Below are 19,780 nucleotides of genomic sequence, written 5' to 3'. Positions count from 1 at the left end.
AGTGTCCCACCCTGCAGGAGGCTCTGACCCTGCCCCAGGTGGGGATGTCCCCTGCCAGGATAGCAGAGGAAATTCCCTTTCTGCTGCCATGAGGGGCTCTCAGGGCCTGCTCCCTCCCTGCCTGTGGGGGAAAGGAGCTGGAGAGACAGAGGAGCATTGCAGGGAAGCAGAGCTGTCCCCTCACCCCGTGTCTGCCCTGCAGGAGAACCTCAACAAGCTGATGACCAACCTGCGCTCCACCCAGCCCCACTTCGTGCGCTGCATCATCCCCAACGAGACCAAGACCCCAGGTATGGGACAGCTCAGGGGGCTGGGGACAGCCACGCCTGGGAACTGCCACCCAGCCTCTCCCCAGCCCTCTTCATGCTGCCACTGAGCCCTGGCCCCATCTCAGTGCTGAAACTCCTGTGACCCAGGTCAATCTTCTCTGCTGGGCAGAATGAGCTTTGCCAGGCTCTTATGTTGGGTGTGCAGCCTGGCACTTGGCATGGATGCACACCCAAAATGGGATGCACAGCAGGCAGGGATGAGTCCTCCAGGCTGAGTCCTGTGACTGTGTTCATAGGGGTCTTAGGATGAGGGAAGAGATGAGAGTCTGACTCCATGTTTCAGAAGGCTGATTTATTATTTTATGATATATATTGTATTAAAACTATACTAAAAGAATAGAAGAAAAGATTTCATCAGAAGGCTGGCTAAGAATAGAAAAAGAAGGAATGATAACAAAGGCTTGTGGCTCAGACAGTCTGAGCCAGCTGACTGTGATTGGCCATTAATTAGAAACAACCAACATGGGCCAATCATAGATCCCCCTGTTGCATTCCACAGCAGCAGATAACCATTGTTTACTCAGGAACATTTTGTTCTGGAGTCCTCTCAGCTTCTCAGGAGGAAAAATCCTAAGGAAAGGATTTTTCATAGAAGATGTCTGTGACAGAGTTCCACATGCAGGGCCCAGGCTGCAGCACTGCGCTCAGCACACTCCTGCAGGACAGGCTGACACTCGTGTTCAAATCATGGGAAGTTCCCAGGGTTCACACCCAGGCTGCAACTGCATTTTCTCTGTCTGCTTGGGCTGAGCCTGTGCCCTGTGTGTGTCCTGCCCCACAGGAGCCATGGATTCCTTCCTGGTGCTGCACCAGCTGCGCTGCAATGGGGTGCTGGAAGGGATCCGCATCTGCCGCAAGGGCTTCCCCAACAGGATCCTCTATGCAGAGTTCAAGCAGCGGTAACGCCCTCCTCTTCCTCACCCAGCACGTGGTTCCAGGGCAGACAGACTTGTCCTGGCTCTGAGCTGCTCCCCAGCTTGTACAGGGCTGCTCTGAACCCCCAGTGCCTGCCCAGTTTGGGTTTGCTCTGCTGCTGGCTCTGGGGTGCCAGCCAGGGAGGGTTTGGGGTGGGATCTGGGTGTTTGAGGTGCTGCTGCAGGGGGAAGGTGGCGAGGCTCGTGTCACTCTTGTGCTGAGAATCACACAGAAACGAGGAGGCAGGATTGTAGAAAGAGCACAGAAGGCTTTATTCAAGAGAACCACACAGTTTTTATAATGACACAGGAACAGGTGAGAAGCAGTATTGTAGAAAGAGCAAAGAAGGTTTTATTCAAGAGAACTGTGCAGCTTTTATAATGACACAAAAGCAGGTGAGAGGCAATATTGTAGAAAGAGCAAAGAAGGCTTAATTCAAGAGAATTGCACGGTTTTTATAGAGTGATACAATAGATTTTATTTGATTGGCTAACTAATAAAAACATCTTCCTCACACACTGTTTTTGAGAACAGACAGACGAAGTAGAGAAACACCACCTGCAGATTGTTTATGCTTAACAAGTTATCACATCTTTACAACTTCCTAAAAATTCTCACAGGCTGCTGTGAGAAACACTTGCTGTTTCCCTGTCTCTGTCCCATGGCATCCACAGGCTCAGGCTTCTCTGATCCTGGCTCAGATTTCTCTCTGCCCTTGGGACGGATCCTCAGGGTTCTCACCTTAGGGTCCCATCCATGCTGCCTAATGAGGGCAGTGGCATCTTGGCACAGTCTCCCTGATGTTCAGGGACTAAATTCTGCCAGGGTTCCCTGGTGCCTGCAATGCTGTGCCCTGGAGCAGCTGGTTCACACACAGCCCCGTGGCCCCAGTGGGTACTGACATGCCTGGGGCTCTGGGGTGATGCTGGGACTGCATTCCCTCTTGCATGGCCTCCCTCTGCTTTCCCCACAGCTACCGTATCCTCAACCCAGCAGCCATTCCAGAAGACAAGTTTGTGGACAGCAGGAAGGCCACAGAGAAGCTGCTGAGCTCCCTGGAGCTGGACCATGCACAGTACAAGTTTGGTCACACCAAGGTGAGAGAGGGCAGCTGATCCTTGGCAGGGAGAAGTTTCCCCTGCTGTTGTTCTCTGTGCCTGGCCACGGCCCTGCTGCAGCCGTGCCCTCTGCAGGGTCAGTGTGGCCCTTGAAGGGACTCAGCAGGGCAGAGGAAGAGAAAGAGCAGCTCTGAGCAGGTCACTGCTGCCTGACAGGAACCAGGTCTGGTTCCTGTGCCATGTGTGGGAGCACCTCCAGGTTTCCCTGGCAGTCTGTGTTACCCCTGAGCCCTCTGTCCTTCTGCTGGTGACTCCACTCTCTTGCCCCCAGGTTTTTTTCAAGGCTGGTTTGCTGGGCTTGCTGGAGGAGATGCGAGATGAACGTCTGGCCAAGGTGCTGACAATGCTCCAGGCCAGGATCCGGGGGTTCCTCATGCGTGTGGAGTATCAGAAGATCATCAGCAGGAGGTAGATGGGGGGCAAAAGGCAGAACTTTGTGTCACCTTGTCCTTTCTGCATGTATCCATGGGTTTGACCCGTGGGGTTTACCTGTGTCTGGCAGTGATTGGTCCTGAGGGATGGAGACAAACCTGGAAGAGGTCTGGCATGGCCCTGGTAGGGAGGATCTAAGTGTGAGGAGCCTCTGGTTTGATTCAGAGGGAGGCAGAGTGAGGAGAGCTGAGATCCAGGCCACCCCACCCAGCCCAGCAGGGCCAGTACAGTGTGCAGACAGTGTCCCATTCAGTCACCATTCTGCCATTTGTCCAGCTGGGGGAGAATGCAGCCGTATCCAGGCCTGCAGAAGCCAGGTGGGACATGGAGAATGTCCACCCCTGATGATGCTGTGCTTGTATTCCCCCAGGGAAGCCCTCTACACCATCCAGTGGAATATCCGTGCCTTCAATGCTGTCAAGAACTGGTCCTGGATGAAGCTGTTCTTCAAGATCAAGCCTTTACTCAAGTCTGCTCAGACTGAGAAGGAGATGTCCAACCTGAAGGAGGAATTCCAGAAGCTGAAGGAGGCTCTGGAGAAGTCTGAGGCTAAGAGGAAGGAGCTGGAAGAGAAGCAAGTCTCCATGATCCAGGAGAAGCACGACCTGGCTCTGCAGCTGCAGGCAGTGAGTGCCCCACCCTCTCTGTGGGGTTTAACACAGTGCAGGGTCCATGGGTGGAAGAAGGAGCAGAACATCCTGGAACCCTCCTTCCGCCTCTTGCAGTTCTGAAGCTCCCTCATTGTCACAATCTGTCTGAAACACAGCCTAAGACTGCAGTCCTGAAGTACCATCACATGCTGGGGCTGTCACAGGGATTTGTGATCCCCTGGCTCTAGGAAGGGTGCTCTCCTCACAGGGGGGTGGGAGGGGATGGCAATGTTTGCTTGCCAAATTCTGTGCTGTTTTTTTTTTTGGTCCTTCCTCTGGAAAGATTGAGCTGCTCTTTGGCCCTGGTTAGTGTGAATGGTTGAACCTTGATGACAGGCAGTGACTGGAGCTGTATTTTTTGTACACATGAGCACCTCGGGCTTGCTCTGCCCCTTCCACAAGGAGAAGGGCAGGACAGCAGGGCTGGGAGCAGTGCTGGGGCAGAGGGTGAGCACTGCTCTCCTGTGCCTCTCCCAGGAGCAGGACAACCTGGCAGATGCAGAGGAGCGCTGTGACCTGCTCATCAAGTCCAAGATCCAGCTGGAGGCCAAGGTGAAGGAGCTGCAAGAGCGTGTGGAGGATGAGGAGGAGATGAGCTCAGAGCTCACTGCCAAGAAACGCAAGCTGGAGGATGAGTGTGCAGAGCTGAAGAAGGACATTGATGACCTGGAGATCACACTGGCCAAGGTGGAGAAGGAGAAACATGCCACAGAGAACAAGGTAACTGTCTTGGTTTGGAAAGCCAGGTGTCTGCTAAGGAAGGCAGGAGCCTCCCCTGAAATGGAGAATGTATAACCCCTCCCTCCAAATTGCTATAAATTTTAAATTAAGGGCCTCTCAGGCAAAAAATATGGGAGCAGGAATAACAGTTCTTTAATAGGGAAGAAAATAAAAGGATAAAATAAACAATGCAGTACACTAGAACAACACTGCCAGAGTCAGAACCCAGCCTGACACCCTGTGGGTCAGGGTGTTGGCAGCAGTCCCATTGGAATTGTGGCTCAGCCCTCCTGCAGTGTCAGGGCTGGTTCTGCTGGAGCAGGGATCCTGGAGAAAGGTGCAGTCTCTTCCTCTGAAGATCCAGGGGCAGAGGCAGCTGCTGTTCCTCTGGGGAATCCAGTGGAGAAGCTGTGCTGGTGTTCCAGAGCCTCCAGATTATATCCAGGCAGGAATGCTTGGCTCCTCCCTCTGGGCTCACATCTCCCAATGGGATGCTGTAGTTCTTATCAGCCATGCAGGGACATTCAATAGCTGTTATCAGCAATGTCCCCTCCCAAGGGAGGAGTGATTGTGGTCACTGAGAGAGAGATAAGGCAAACTGCCCACTTGACACAAGAGAAGTGCCATACATCTTGAGAGAATACATCTTGCCTTGCAATCTGGAACAGGGCACACCAGAGGAATATCTGGGATAAGGCTGCTGGTGTGGGGAAACTGGGGCAGGGCAGAGGGAAAGGGGAGTGTGAGAGGGAAAAACCCTCTGTGTCCTGCCTCATTGCCCAGAGGGCTGTGGGCAAATGGTTCTGTGCTGTGGCAAGTGATCTGAGGCATGGAAAACCCACCTGGTGGGGCCAGCCTGGCTAAGGGAGAGGGGCTGGCTGCTGACAGGGGGCAGAGCTGCTCTCCCATGGATGGACTCCTGCCTTGCAAGGGTCAGGCTGCTGGAGTAGCTTTGCACCTCCCTCTGAGATGCTCTCTACTTTTATCTTCACTGATGCAGGTTAAAAACTTGATTGAGGAGATGGCTGGTCTAGATGAGATCATTGCCAAGCTGACAAAGGAGAAGAAAGCCCTGCAGGAGGCCCATCAGCAGGCCCTGGATGACCTGCAGGCTGAGGAGGACAAGGTCAACACACTGACCAAAGCCAAGGTCAAACTGGAGCAGCAAGTGGATGATGTGAGTGACAGGCCAGTGAGAATAAAGCAAGAGAGGTTTGAGTCACATCTCCAGGAGAGCCCAAAGGCTGTCCCTGAGTGGGATCTGGAATGTGGGATCATTACCAGATCCCCCTTTAATGTGGCCAGTTGATGAATAATCCCATTGACAAACTACCTCTGAAACAAGAGGTGGTGTAGAGCACCTCATGGAGAGCAGTCCTGAGCTGAGGGAGTGGGACTGGAGACAGCTGGGGAGCACCTCTGGCCCCCAGGGGACTGGTGGAGCTCCCACAGCAGTGGGCATGGGTGAGGGTGGGGCTGCAGAAGGTCCTTTCCCTCCCTACCCCACCTCCCTTGGTTCTCCAGCTGGAAAGTTCTCTTGAGCAAGAAAAGAAGGTCCGCATGGACCTGGAGAGAGCCAAGAGGAAGCTTGAAGGAGACCTGAAGCTGTCACAAGAGTCTGTGATGGATCTGGAGAATGACAAGCAGCAACTGGATGAGAAGCTCAAGAAGTGAGTGTGTGACACATGCCTGGGCTCTGGGCACCTCTAAATCCATCAGATTTAGTGTGGTGTCTGCAGGGGCAGCTGGGCTGAGCTGTGTGATCCTCCTCTGGGCACTGCTGTGTGACCAGTCCTGGCACAGGGAGGGCTTGGATTTCCTGGGCATTTTGCAGAGAGGCTGAGGAGCTTGTGGCAGGCTCATAGACCAGGGCTCACAGACCTTCCTTTGTCCATGGGGCTGGAGAGGAGGGACCTGCCTGGTGGGATCCAGCACACTGCTGGGCCTCAGCTGCAAGTACAGTCTTCAGTCATGTCCCATTCTCACTGGGGAACTGCAGAACACCTTGGGACCTCAGAGAAAAACCCTCAGAGCCAGCTGTCTGCCAATTTGGCTACTTGAGCCCTTCCTGTGAGCCTTCCATGAGCTGCTGCTTATCACTGCAATCCCTTTCCATTGTGGGCTTGTTCATCCTCTGGCCTGGGTGTAAGAGTGCAGGGAAATTTAGGAACCAGAAGGACCTGTCAGGACAGTGTCTGATCATAGACTGTGTCTTCTGTCTGTACAGGAAAGACTTTGAGATGAGTCAGCTGAACTCAAGGATTGAAGATGGGCAAGTGATGGAGGCCCAGCTGCAGAAGAAGATCAAGGAGGTCCAGGTATGGTGGGAAGAACTGTTCTTACATCCTGGGAGTTCAAAATTTCCATTAGATGTGATGTGCAGGGGAATCTGCATGAGCCAGTCCCCCTCTGAGCACAGGGACATCTCCCTGGAAAAAGCTGGCATGGGTAGCAGGAGCCAAACCCTCTGCCAGAACATGATGGGTTGAAAATTAAAGAAAGAGCTATTGAGGTGAACACTATCACCAGCCTGAGGAACAGCTTCCAGATCTAGTTCTCTGTCCAAAATAAAACCTGTAATCCAGTAACCAAACTCTGAAAATCCAAATCTAGGTCACTGGGCTTCTTCCTATCTGAGACAGGTCTCCACAATCATGAATGTTCCCCTGAAAAGAAGCTAGTGCCAGCTGCATCCTGATGGCAGGGACAGAGGAGAGCAGGAGCTCCAAACATGCTTCCAAGGAGCACCTGCCTCCCAAAACAGCCCAAGACTGGTGGGTTTTTGCCTCCCATCATCATCAGAGATGCTGCTCCACTGTGGAGAGCAGAGATGCTACATAGGCATGTGGGGTGACAAAACTATCCTTTGTCTCCTTAAAAAGGAAAAAGCCCATATTAGGTAGATTTTTTATCTAATCTCCTTGATTAGGTAAAAAGACACCTCATAGGACCTGGGGAACTTCACCTCAAAGTTAAGGATAGCCAATTGGACAGGAGCCAAAAAGTTCCACCTGGGCAATTACTAGAAATAGAAGAGAACAAAGAAACTAATGGCTTTTGTGGGGTGTTTTACCAGGAGCAAGAACCTCTTGCACCTGGATTGGTTTTTCTCTGTAAAACTCTGTAAAGAGTTTTGTTATTTTGCCTTTTATTAAAACTTTTCCGTTTCCAACACTACCACAGAACCATCCAGCTGATTTTATGCCTTCTAAGGTAGCTGAGCTATCTCGGGTGTGATACAAATCTCCAAGATATAAATCTCCACTGTTGATATATGGTGTCTTCGAGCTAGACAAGACCTAGCTCAAGGAGACCATATATCAATGCTGGATCTTCACCCATATCTTGGATCACCTGCCCATTCCTGTGTGTGCAGGCACGCGTGGAGGAGCTGGAGGAGGAGCTGGAGGCCGAGCGAGCCGCGCGGGCCAAGGTGGAGAAGCAGCGCGCGGAGGCGTCGCGGGAGCTGGAGGAGCTGAGCGAGCGGCTGGAGGAGGCGGGCGGCAGCACGGCCACGCAGCTGGAGCTCAGCAAGAAGAGGGAGGCCGAGTTCCTGAAGCTGAGGAGGGACCTGGAGGAGGCCACGCTGCAGCACGAGGCCACGGCGGCCGCGCTCAGGAAGAAGCACGCGGACAGCGTGGCCGAGCTGGGCGAGCGCATCGACGGCCTGCAGCGCGTCAAGCAGAAACTGGAGAAGGAGAAGAGCGAGATGAAGATGGAGATTGATGATCTCTCCTCCAACGTTGAGTACATCACCAAGAGCAAGGTGGGCCCTTGTGAAAAACGCCAGTCGCTTGTTTTAAAAATTTTGAAAGTTTAATAGTAATAAAATGGTTATAAAATTAGCAATATAATTAGGGTAATAAAATTTTTGGACAATTTGGATTAGGATAATATGAGACAATAAAGAGTTATGGACATCCAGGTATCCTTTTCTGGGCAACATAAGCCCGAAAAAGGACTCATGTTAAGAGAGGATTGAGCCTTAAAAACAATAATCTGTTGTATATTCATACATCTCATCCATGATGCATAAATTCCATTCAAACACAGGATTCTGTCTGGTCATCGTCATCTTCTTCCTCTTAATCCTAACTTGGCTGAGCAAGGTGGGAAGAAGTTAATTTCTTCTGATAAGGGAGAATTAATTTTCTTTCTCTGAAAGATTTAGGTGCCCTGTGGCTGCTATCTCAATGTGAGTCCTTTCTTCAGAAAAAAAGTATTGTACATAGCATTGTTTCTATTTTAACCTTATGTTCTAAACTAAAACTATATTTAACACACCACTTAAGAAAATTAATACAGCATAACTTTCTAACATAATACATATAATATTCATTTTCATATTTGTGAAAAGCCAATAATAAAATACACATTTTTCACAGTCCTGGTTCTCCACAGGGCTGGTTGGTCTTTCCTGTGGACATCAGTGCAACTGAGTGCTGTGGTGGTGTTCTCAGGGATCCCAGGATGAGGGAAGAGATGAGAATCTTGACTCCATGTTTCAGAAGGCTGATCTGTTATTTTATGATATATATTATATTAAAAGAAAATGATATATTAACACTATACTAAAATAATAGAAGAAAGGATTTCATCAGAAGGCTTGAAAGACATAGAAAGGAATGATAACAAAAGCTCGTGACTCTCAGACTCTGAGCCAGCTGACTGTGATTGGCCATTAATTACAAACAAGCACATGAGACCAATCACAGATGCACCTGTTGCATTCCACAGCAGCAGATAACCATTGTTTACATTTGGTTTCTGAGGCCTTTCAGCTTCTCAGGAGAAATGATCCTAGCAAAAGGATTTTTCATAAAATACGTCTGTGACAGGGTGCAGCGTGACCAGCACAGCCACGTCCATGGGGTGGTGTTGCTTTGCCATGACCAAGTCCTGTTTGACCTGCAGCTTGTCCCTATGTCACTACAGGATGCTTTACTTGTCCTAGTCAAGTCTGGAGGCTCTGGGAAGGCATTTCCTGGGCAGCTTGACTGCAGAGAGCCGCTGTTAGCTTGGCAGCGAGCTCTGCCAGGCTCCTGCTCTCTGCCTTGTGTTCCTGTAGGATCCACTGAGCAGGGCGGGGTATCCCAGGGTGGGAGATGGTGCTCTGTGCAGAGCTGAGCTCAGCCAGGCTGTGCTTGGTGCTGCAGGCCAACGCAGAGAAGCTGTGCCGCACCTACGAGGACCAGCTGAACGAGGCCAAGGCCAGAGTGGACGAGCTGCAGCGGCAGCTGACGGACGTGAACGCGCAGCGGGGCCGGCTGCAGACTGAGAACGGTGAGCGAGCGAAAACCAGGGGCACCCATCTGCCTCAGAGTGCTCTGGCCTGGCTGGGAGCGGGGTTCAGCCAGGCTGGGGAGTGGGGTTCAGCCAGGCAAGCTGTCCTCTGTGACCGTGTTCACAGGAGTCCAAGAATGGGGGAAGAGACGAGGATCTGACTCCATGTTTCAGAAGGCTTGATTTACTGTTTTATGATATATATTACATTAAATCTATACTAAAAGAATAGAAGAAAGGATTTCATCACAAGGCTAGCTAAGAATAGAAAAGAAAGAATGATAACAAAGGCTCTGTCTCAGACAGAGAGTCTGAGCCAGCTGACTGTGATTGGCCATTAATTAGAAACAACTCTATGAGACCAATCGCAGATGCACCTGTTGCATTCCACAGCAGCAGATAATCAATGTTTACATTTTGTTCCTGAGGCCTCTCAGCTTCTCCTTAGGAGGAAAAGTCCTAAGGAAAGGATTTTTCCTAAGGAAAGGATTTTTCATAAAAGATGTTTGTGACAGTCCTCCTCCTCCCATGGAAGGAAAAACTAGGTGTACCTCAGGAGGGATTCCTCACTGGCATCCTTTGCCTTTAACTGGGTGCACCTCTGCCTAGCTTGCTCTGTGTGTGGGGACAGCTGGAGGCCACAGGCTCTGGGAGAGTGTGGGCTAGTGCAGAGTGCAGCCCTACAGCCCTGAAATAGCTGTTTTGGCTGTGTTTGAACCCAGGGGAGCTCACCCGACTGCTGGAGGAGAAGGAGTCCTTCATCAACCAGCTGAGCCGTGGCAAGGTCTCCTTCACACAGAGCATTGAGGAACTCAAGAGGCAGCTGGAGGAAGAGACCAAGGTGAGGTTTCAGGGCATGGTTGGTCTCTGAGTGACACTGTGAGGGAGGTGGGGCATACCCTGCACGCAGGGCAGCTCTTCACCTGGGAATAAGAGAAGTTCCCTGCTGCTGCTGCCAGTCCAGGTGCCATGGGCAGTGTCCTGGAGCCCAGAATCAGCTGCTGCTCTCTCTCCCTCAGGGCAAGAACGCCCTGGCCCACGCCCTGCAGGCCTCCCGGCACGACTGTGACCTGCTGCGGGAGCAGTACGAGGAGGAGGGCGAGGCCAAGAGCGAGCTCCAGAGGAACTTGTCCAAAGCCAACGCTGAGGTGGCCCAGTGGAGAACCAAGTACGAGACTGATGCCATCCAGAGGACTGAGGAGCTGGAGGAAGCCAAGTAAGTCCCATGGCACAAGTCAGCTCCTTGTAGGTGGTGGCTTTCTGTTCAGCAGTGGGGCTCTCCCAGACCTGGGGTGACATAGCATGCTCCTGCCTATTGTAAAATTAGGGCACCCCTGATGAAGGAGGAGAAAATTATACATTTGACTCTATGTTCTTAGAAGGTTAATTTATTACTTTATTATATTATTCTATATTACATTACATTACATCTAAACTGAATCTGCTAAGTACTCAACTCCATTTTACTGCACAGCATCTCGTGACTGTCAGCTGACAGTCCTGACACATGCACACGTATGTGGTGTTTGTGAGGTCCCTAGGATGAAGTGAGAGATGAGAATCTGACTCCAGGTTCTCAGATGGCTGATTTATTATTTTATGATATTATATATACATAATTATATATATAATGATAATATAACATAATGTAACATTATATTATGTATATATCATAATATATACATATATTAAATATATTATGTATATGTTTTTATAGATATGTATATTTATATATACATATATATAAATATATAGTATATAATTTTAATAAATATATAATATATATATATTTTATATATAATAACATATTACATTACATTACATTACATTATATTATGCTATACTAAAACTATACTAAAGAAAGAGAAAGAATACATCAGAAGGCTAGAAAAGAATGAATAATAAAAACTCGTCACTCCTCAGAGCCTCGACACAGCTGGACCATGATTGGTCATTAAATTAGAACAATTCACGTGTTTGGATAAACAATCTCCAGACCACATTCCAGAGCAGCAAAACATGGAGAAGCTGAGGGTTCTCATCTTGCCTGGAGAAGGGATTTTTCAGAAATTATGACAGTGACACACATGAATTTAATTGATCATTGAATTAAAACTCTTACACTAGAATCTAATTACTAATTCCCTTCAGGTAAACAATCTTCCACAATGTTGTTCACAATTCTACTTGTGAACAGCACAGGTGCAGCGAATGAGATAAGAGCTGTTTTTCTTTTCTCTGAGCTTCAGAGAACATGAGTCTCAGAATACCTTCGGGGAGCTGTGCCTTGCGTTTCTCAGTGAGGAGAAACGTGGTGAGGACCAGAGTCTGTGGGGCAGGGTGTCACTGGGGCAGGGCACGCTCACCGCGGTGCCGTGGGCAGGAAGAAGCTGGCCACGCGGCTGCAGGAGGCAGAGGAGGCCGTGGAGGCCGCCCACACCAAGTGCTCCTCGCTGGAGAAGACCAAGCACCGGCTGCAGACCGAGATCGAGGACCTGTCGGTGGAGCTGGAGCGCGCCAACTCGGCCTGCGCCGCCCTGGACAAGAAGCAGAGGAACTTCGACAGGATCCTGGCAGAGTGGAGGCAGAAGCACGAGGAGAGCCAGGTGGAGCTGGAGGCGTCGCAGAAGGAGGCGCGCAGCCTGAGCACGGAGCTCTTCAAGCTCAAGAACGCCTACGAGGAGTCCCTGGACAACCTGGAGACTCTTAAGAGGGAGAACAAGAACCTGCAGGGTAGGGCTGGGCTCAGGCACTCCCCTGGCTTCTGCCCTTTCCTCAGACACGTGGGATTGGGTCCCTTGTTGGCCAGGAGAGGCTTTGCTGCTCAGCACATCCACTGGGGGGGTGCAGCAGCCCTGCTGGGATGCCAGCATGTGTCCTGCCCTCATGCTGGGCACACTCTGGGAGGACTGGCACAGCCACTTGGCTCCTGTCCCCAGATGGGTCCTGTCCCCAAATGGTGCTGCCAAGTGCCATGATGCTGCCTTGGGGGTGTTGCTGTTGGACAAACAGGTCTCCCAGAAATGTTCCCAAGCACTGCCTTGGTTGCTCTTTGAGGGTCTGAGGGACATCAGCTGAGCCTGGGCAGGGGGATGGGGACGTCACTTGCACAGGGCTGGTCCCACAAACTCCTTCCTGACCAAACTCCTCCTGCCCCTGGCAGAGGAAATTGCTGATTTGACTGACCAGATCAGTCTGGGAGGCAAAACCATCCATGAGCTGGAGAAGGTGAAGAAAGTGCTGGAAAGTGAGAAGAGCGATATCCAGGCAGCTCTGGAGGAGGCTGAGGTGAGTCCTTGTTTCCCATGTGTTCCTGCTGTCCCCAGGAGCCACTGGCCCACCCTGCAGCTCTGGTTGTGTGGGGTGACAGTCCTGAGCCAGGCTGTGACCCCTGGCAATCCCATTCAGGAGGGTCCTGCAACCACTGCAGGCCCTGGGGTGGCTCCTCCTGCTCTGCCCCTCATAGCAATGGGCTGGGGAACAAAGCCAGGGTGGGATGGGTGGCTGGGGAGAACCCCCTTCCCAGGAACCACCTTCCCATGGCTGAGCTGTCTCTAGGGAGCCCTGGAGCACGAGGAGAGCAAGACCCTGCGCATCCAGCTGGAGCTGAACCAGATCAAGGCTGACATGGACAGGAAGCTGGCAGAGAAAGATGAGGAGTTTGAGAACCTGAGGTGTGTGGGGTGAGGGGACAGGCTGGGACGTGGCTGCAGGGGCAGAGCTGGCAGGGCTGGGTGTCCCCAGGGGATGTTTCTGCAGGAGCAGAGCTGGCACTGTGGCCCTGGCAGGGCTGGGTGTCCCCAGGGGACGTGGCTGATGCATGCCCTGTCCTGCAGGCGCAACCACCAGCGCGCCATGGACTCCATGCAGGCCTCGCTGGACGCAGAGGCCCGGGCCAAGAACGAGGCTGTGAGGCTGAGGAAGAAGATGGAGGGGGACCTGAACGAGATGGAGATCCAGCTGAACCACGCCAACCGCCAGGCTGCCGAGTTCCAGCAGCTGGGCCGCCAGCTCCAGGCCCAGATCAAGGTTGGGACAGACTGAGTGCTGTCCCTGCTGCCAGCCCGGCTCCTGGCTGTCCCCAGTGACCCCACGCTGCCCCACAGGACCTGCAGATGGAGCTGGATGACACCCAGCGCCACAATGATGACCTGAAGGAGCAGGTGGGGGCCCTGGAGCGCCGCAGCAACCTGCTGCTGGCAGAGGTGGAGGAGCTGCGGGCGGCGCTGGAGCAGGCCGAGAGGAGCAGGAAGCTGGCAGAGCAGGAGCTGCTGGAAGCCACCGAGAGGGTCACCCTGCTCCACTCCCAGGTGAGGAGGCACTGCCAAGCCCCTGCCTGCACTGGTGAGACTGTCCAGCCATGGTGAGTGACCAGCCCTGGTCACACTGAGCCTGCTCTCTGTGCAGAACATGGGGCTGATCAACCAGAAGAAGAAGCTGGAGGCAGATGTCTCCCAGCTGAGTGGTGAGGTGGAGGATGCGGTGCAGGAATGTCGCAACGCCGAGGAGAAGGCAAAGAAAGCCATCACAGATGTAAGAGAGTGGTGGGGACTGCTACGTGGGTCTCACACCTCCACTGAGCCCTGGTCTGGCAGGGCTGCCTGGCCCTGAGGTGATGTCCCCCTGCTCTTGGCCTTGCAGGCTGCCATGATGGCAGAAGAGCTGAAGAAGGAGCAGGACACGAGCGCACACCTGGAGCGCATGAAGAAGAACATGGAGCAGACCATCAAGGACCTGCAGATGCGCCTGGACGAGGCAGAGCAGATTGCCCTCAAGGGGGGCAAGAAGCAGATCCAGAAGCTGGAGGCCAGGGTGAGACAGTGGGGGCAGATCCCTGGCTGTGTTCTTCAGGAGCCAACCCCTGGGGCTGCCCCAGTCCCTGTGGCACCAGACTCTGCCCCATCTCTCTGAGGACAGGTGGTGCCTCTGGGGGATCAAGGGACAGTCCCCAAGGCCCTGCCAGGCTGGGCCCAGCTCAGGATGTTTTTAGCCTCTACTGTGGCTTCTCTGAGCTGGGAAAGTGCCTTGGCTTTAGCTGGGCTAGTGCTGGTGCTTGGGAGCCAAGTGCTGAGCCAGTCTGTGCCCCCTACAGGTGCGGGAGCTGGAGGGAGAGCTGGATGGGGAGCAGAAGAAGATGGCAGAGGCCCAGAAGGGCATTCGCAAGTACGAGCGCAGGATCAAGGAGCTGAGCTACCAGGTACAGCAGCTCTGGGCACGGGTGCAGCCCTGGTCCCACAGCAGCTGGCACAAATCCTCTTTGCTTGGCCTCTGTTACTCCAGAACCCATCCACAAAGCCCAGCCTAGCCTGGGCTGCTTCTGGGTTCTGTGTGGGCAATGACAACGGCACAAACTTCTCCATGTCACAACTGGGTCCTTCTGCCCATTTCCCAGCACCTCCTGAGCTGGGTGATGGGACACAAGGGGGGAGCAAGGGACGGGTGCTGTGGCACCAGGCTGGGTTGATGGGGCAGGTTGGTGCTGTGTTTGTGACCTGGCACCTCTGGGACTCCCATAAAGGTGGAGGTGAGGGGCTGCTGGGGTCTGCCTAAGGGAGCTGGGGCACTTGCAGGCTGAGGAGGACCGGAAGAACCTGGCTCGGATGCAGGACCTGATAGACAAGCTGCAGAGCAAGGTCAAGAGCTACAAGCGCCAGTTTGAGGAGGCAGTAAGTGCCCAGCACTGCTCTGGGATGGGGGACAGGGCTGTCCCTCCCTGGGACTGCCTCCATGGCAGCAATGTGGGGAGCTCATCGCTGTGCCCTGTGCCCCATGCACCCTCCCCTTCCCTGTCCCTGCCCAGGAGCAGCAGGCCAACTCCAACCTGGTCAAGTACCGCAAGGTGCAGCACGAGCTGGACGACGCCGAGGAACGCGCCGACATCGCCGAGAGCCAGGTCAACAAACTGCGCGCCCGCAGCAGGGACGTGGTCATCTCCAAGGTGGGCACCCCTGCAATGGGAGTGTGGGGAGCTGGGCACGGCTCCTGCCAGCCTGGAGCCAGGGCAGGGACCACAGGCACAGCCACAGCAGCTGAGGCACTGCTGCCTCACTGCCCACTGACTGCGGGGCTGAAGGGTGGCAGTGCTCTGTGCCTCCAGATCCCTCCTCTCACCAAAGCCCTTTGGGGATTTTTTCCAGCATTAGGAGCCTGGCTGTCCTGTCGTGTTCCAGCTGCTGCTGTAGGTTGGAGGCAAGTGGCTGCAACAGTCACTGTCAGCTTTGCTTTGCATAAATAAACGTAGATTACCAGGACTGGCTGTGTTGTGTGTCACAGGGTAACCAGGGCCTGGCCTCTGCCCCTGGAGCATCTTCAGAGGGAGGCACAGACAGCAGAGAAGCTCAGTCCTCTCTCTCCCAGCTCTATGGCCCTGGCTTGGGATGGGTTTTAGGAAAAGAGCCCTTTCCTCACACCTCCCCACCAGAACACGTCTAACTGCAGGGGACCAGAACTGAGACAGAGCTCAGCCACTACTCCTGAATACATAAAGCCCCCTATTACAGCCCTGGAGGGGGTTATGGCTTTGGCAAAGGCACTGGAAAGAAGACACCTCCACTCATTTCTTTAAAATAGATTTCTTTAATAGTTTCCATTTAATATGATTATTTGCAGTTAGCAAATCGGCATTAATCAGGGCAGCACGAAGCGAACCTCAGCAATCCACGGGGACACTTCAGAGGTATTTGTTAGTGCCAGGGGTCCCACCTCCCTCCCAGCCCACCTCCATGGGTCTGGTCCCTCTCACCATGAGGGTGTTGTGGCATCTGGCATGGACAGACATCCCAAAGGAACATGGCCCCAGCTGGGATTTGCCTGTGACCCTCTGTGCCCTGGGGCAGAGCCTTTTCCTGGAGCCCAGCGTGCTCCACCCCTGCAGGAGCTGCCAGGGGTTTCTGCCCTGTGCCCTTCTCAATCATCCCAAAAGCAAAGCCCAGCCTGTGCTGCCAGGCCTGGGAGGACCCCCAGAGATGGTGTGGGCTCAGCTCAGCTTCCCCCAGGCCCAGGGGCAAGGCCAGAGGCAGCTGGGCCCCAAATTGTCCTTAACACACAGAGGGGAGTGAGACTGCAGGGTTACAGCAGCGATCAGTGGATGCACCCATTAACTACACTGTGGAAAAGGCATCCCTTAACTTAAAAGCCTTTTAATTTGAAGCATTTATTTGAAGTGTACATCTATTACAGTTAAGAAGAAGCAAAGATACACCAAAAACACAAATACCCAAGAACAAAAAAAGTACAGATGAGAAAGAAATGAGCTGAGGGGAGGGAAGGGGCAGGGTGGGGGTGACCTGGTGAGGAACAGAGGTGAAGCAGCCATGGCAAGAAGCTCCCCAGGGTACCCTCACCAGAGCAGAGTGCAGCTCCCAGGAAGGGACACCAGGAGCTCCTGCAAGGCTCCAGCTTCATGCACAAGCTCAGCAGCTCTGGCCACCCTGTGAGCCCACAGCAGGACACCGAGGAGTGGGAGAAGAGAAAGGAGGAAGGGAGATGCTCAGAGACAAGTCCTACTCCTGGGGCTGGAGCCTCCTTCAATCCTCCAGCCCCAGCACAGGGAGCCTCAGGGTGGGTTTCATGCTGCTGGCAACAACGAGACAAAAGGCTGCAGCTCTGGGACATCCTCACCCCTCTGAAGCCTGGACAGAGCTGAAGTCATCTCGTCAAATAAATTAGAAAATGTTAAAAAAATTCAGATGTGGTTTCAAAACTGATTTCTTTTAGCTGTAGCTGCAAGACATATTTCTGACTTAAATGTAGTGGCTTAAGTGTAGTGTATCTCATTCCTGGGTATTGGAATGTGTTGGAGAGCAGGCAGGGCAATCAAGACTGCCAAAACCCCATTCCCCCTTCCCAACATATCCTACAAAGTTACTTTCAACCAGGAGTGTTTATTCCCAGCATTTAACACATTCTGATTAAAACAGATCCAGGAAAAAACGGACATCTCCAGTACATATTGCACTTTCAAGATTAATGTGTGTGTTGATATTAAGGGCTGAAAGCAGAGACTGACATAAGACTTCCAGGCATAGCAGGTTAACATCAAGAGCAATGGTCCTGAAAAGGATTTTAAAACCAGATTAGTTACCCAAGAAGGGACAAGCCGCAAGTTTAAAAAATTAGTACATTTTAATGCTAGTGCTCCGTGAAAAAACCAACCCCTGTTGCAATTCCACCACTGCTGAAATGTCTCTGTTCTCCAGCACTGCAAACACCTCCGGATGGGAAGGATGTGCAGGAAGGACAGCAGGAGCAGAGGTTCTCTCCTAATGCAGATAGATTTAGTACCAAATGATCCAAAAGGCAATGGTAAAGAGGTGACTGGAGCTGGGGCTCTCAGGAATTAAAAGCACACACACGCACACACACTCATGCTCTAACCAAGCCCAAAGGCCTGATTCCAAAGCCCGGCGGAAGAGTTAACACCTGCAGGGAGTCCTCGTGGTGGCTCTGCACGTGGCTGGTGCTGGGGTCCTGCTCAGATGGGCTCCTTGGACCTCACACTTGGAGGGCAATTGCTGTGCTTTTCAACTTGCTCGTCCTGGCAGCCCTGAGAGAGCCACCCCTCAACCGGCACATACAGAGAAGAGAACCCTCACGTCAGCAAAACCCCTTCTGCCAGCCTCGCCGGACTGGGAGAGAGGAGAAAAAAAAAATAATACAGGCTGGTTTGTGCAGGTGATTATTTTTATCCCAGAACAACTGGAAGATACATCCCTGAATGTGTTGCCCAGAGAGCTGTCCGAGTCTCAGAGGTCAGAGCTGGGGGCCGGCAGGGGCGGGGGTGGGACGACGCTCCGCAGCTCCGAGCTGCACACACACACTACACAGCGTATCCCTGAAAATCCCCGGGCTGGGAGGGACCCTCCGAGCTGCCCATCACAAGCTGGAGGTGGCAATTACTCCTCGGAGAAGTCTCTGTCAATGTCCATGTACGCCTCGTCGATGTAGCTGACTATGGCACAGGGGGACGTCCGGTCCGGACTGAGCAGTATCGAAACAGTCTCTTTCCAGTAGGTAAAACTAATACAGGAGCTCTGTGGGCACAGATAACAGGGGGTCAGTGCAGGCCACAGCAGGGAACACCTCCCAAAGCTGAGAATCACTCCCTGTCCAGCCTGAGCTGCCCAGCCCCACAGTGTGACCAGCACCTTGGGTTCCCCTCTCTGCCCTCCCTCCTTGGGGCCCACAGAAGGGTTGGGTGTTGAACAACTACACCCTCTACACTCTCCAGATGCAGACAAGGACTCCCAGTGCCTCTGGCAGCTGCTAAGAGCAGCACAGGGTGACTCCAGCCTGCCTGGACCACTACATCCATAATCCAAACTTCTCCTCTGCTGTTCAGTCCAAACACAAACTGGTACCCTGTAGTGCCACAGATAAGCCAATGCTGGAAGTAGCTCCTGCTCCTGAGAGCACAAAAATCAACACACTTCCTGCTCACACCCCTTCTGCATTATTCCTTTAAAGCCAAAAGGCCACCCCAGCAGCCCAACACCAGGCCACATGTTCCCAACATAACTGGATAGTTGGTTATTCCTACCCACCAGTGACCCAGGACAAGCCAGCTCTGGCACAGAAACCTGCAGGATGCTCCCTTGGCTTCCTGCAGCTACATCAGATATTCTTCCTGCACTGTTTGCAACACCAGGAAGAGGGAACAGTCTGGCTAAGGTGCTAACTACTCTGGGAACTGCATTCTGTCCTGCCTCCCCCTCCCTGGCCATCCTGCCAGCCCTACCTCTCCACCCCACTCAGCACTGGCAAGTCTCACCAAGTGCCACAGCCAGACCTCAGGCTCTGTTTCTGGGGAAGCCCAGCACCTGCACTGTGGCAGCCTGACTGAGGTGTGAAAAGCACCACAGAGCTACACTGGGGGCAGACCTCCCTCCCTTCTTTCCCTTCCCAAGCTCCCATTTTTGCCAGGGGGCTGGCAGACACGTGTTGCCATGCTAAGAGGGTCACATACATTTTCTAAGCAGGTGCTGTCTTTGTCCTTGTTGAGGTAATGCTGCTGCCAGAACCGCAGGAGGCTGTGGAAGTTGTTCAGGATGAAGCCAGGGTATTTCTCTGTGTATTCCATCTGTTGCAAGGTGCGCAGATAAAAAGGGAGCTTTTCTTTCCTTCGGGCCAGCATTAGGATAACTAAACTTGTGTTCAAACAACTGACATTTTCCTGGAGGTAAAAATGACACAGCAAAAAAAAAAAAAAAAAATAAACACCAAGATAGCTGTTGTATACATGTTCCTATAAAACAAGCCTGTGGGGAGCACACAGTGGAAGTGTTCTTGCAAGGAAAAAGGGACATGTGTGTGTCCTCCGGGGACAGGAGGCTCA

General features: G+C 52.7%; 2 protein-coding genes across 4 annotated transcripts in view; one reads left to right on the top strand and one right to left on the bottom strand.

Annotated features, from left to right (window-relative positions):
- LOC134426854 (myosin-7B-like) overlaps positions 1 to 15,698 on the top strand; it is a 34,006-nt gene extending 18,308 nt beyond the window's left edge. For all 3 annotated transcript variants that reach the window (XM_063172167.1, XM_063172168.1, XM_063172170.1), the window contains 24 exons: positions 203 to 290; positions 1,111 to 1,228; positions 2,218 to 2,341; positions 2,634 to 2,770; positions 3,165 to 3,420; positions 3,922 to 4,164; positions 5,165 to 5,341; positions 5,689 to 5,834; positions 6,392 to 6,482; positions 7,541 to 7,930; positions 9,321 to 9,447; positions 10,170 to 10,288; positions 10,467 to 10,663; positions 11,831 to 12,180; positions 12,611 to 12,735; positions 13,006 to 13,121; positions 13,284 to 13,476; positions 13,554 to 13,757; positions 13,855 to 13,980; positions 14,089 to 14,259; positions 14,540 to 14,644; positions 15,018 to 15,113; positions 15,248 to 15,385; positions 15,585 to 15,698. In XM_063172167.1, coding sequence (XP_063028237.1) covers positions 203 to 290; positions 1,111 to 1,228; positions 2,218 to 2,341; positions 2,634 to 2,770; positions 3,165 to 3,420; positions 3,922 to 4,164; positions 5,165 to 5,341; positions 5,689 to 5,834; positions 6,392 to 6,482; positions 7,541 to 7,930; positions 9,321 to 9,447; positions 10,170 to 10,288; positions 10,467 to 10,663; positions 11,831 to 12,180; positions 12,611 to 12,735; positions 13,006 to 13,121; positions 13,284 to 13,476; positions 13,554 to 13,757; positions 13,855 to 13,980; positions 14,089 to 14,259; positions 14,540 to 14,644; positions 15,018 to 15,113; positions 15,248 to 15,385; positions 15,585 to 15,590 — 3,843 coding nt within the window. In that variant the 3' untranslated portion in view covers positions 15,591 to 15,698. The remainder of the gene's footprint in view (positions 1 to 202; positions 291 to 1,110; positions 1,229 to 2,217; positions 2,342 to 2,633; positions 2,771 to 3,164; positions 3,421 to 3,921; positions 4,165 to 5,164; positions 5,342 to 5,688; positions 5,835 to 6,391; positions 6,483 to 7,540; positions 7,931 to 9,320; positions 9,448 to 10,169; positions 10,289 to 10,466; positions 10,664 to 11,830; positions 12,181 to 12,610; positions 12,736 to 13,005; positions 13,122 to 13,283; positions 13,477 to 13,553; positions 13,758 to 13,854; positions 13,981 to 14,088; positions 14,260 to 14,539; positions 14,645 to 15,017; positions 15,114 to 15,247; positions 15,386 to 15,584) is intronic.
- An 868-nt stretch (positions 15,699 to 16,566) lies between these two features.
- Positions 16,567 to 19,780, bottom strand: part of TRPC4AP (transient receptor potential cation channel subfamily C member 4 associated protein) — a 39,627-nt gene continuing 36,413 nt past the window's right edge. The window contains exons 20-21 of the mRNA XM_063172718.1: positions 19,412 to 19,618; positions 16,567 to 18,479 (exon numbers count right to left, since the gene is read on the bottom strand). Coding sequence (XP_063028788.1) covers positions 18,342 to 18,479; positions 19,412 to 19,618 — 345 coding nt within the window. The 3' untranslated portion in view covers positions 16,567 to 18,341. The remainder of the gene's footprint in view (positions 18,480 to 19,411; positions 19,619 to 19,780) is intronic.

Source organism: Melospiza melodia, chromosome 19 (genome assembly GCF_035770615.1).
Source record: "Melospiza melodia melodia isolate bMelMel2 chromosome 19, bMelMel2.pri, whole genome shotgun sequence".
Lineage (NCBI taxonomy): Eukaryota > Metazoa > Chordata > Aves > Passeriformes > Passerellidae > Melospiza > Melospiza melodia.
The sequence above is the reverse complement of the archived record's forward strand: the minus strand, read 5'-3'. Positions and strand labels throughout refer to the sequence as shown.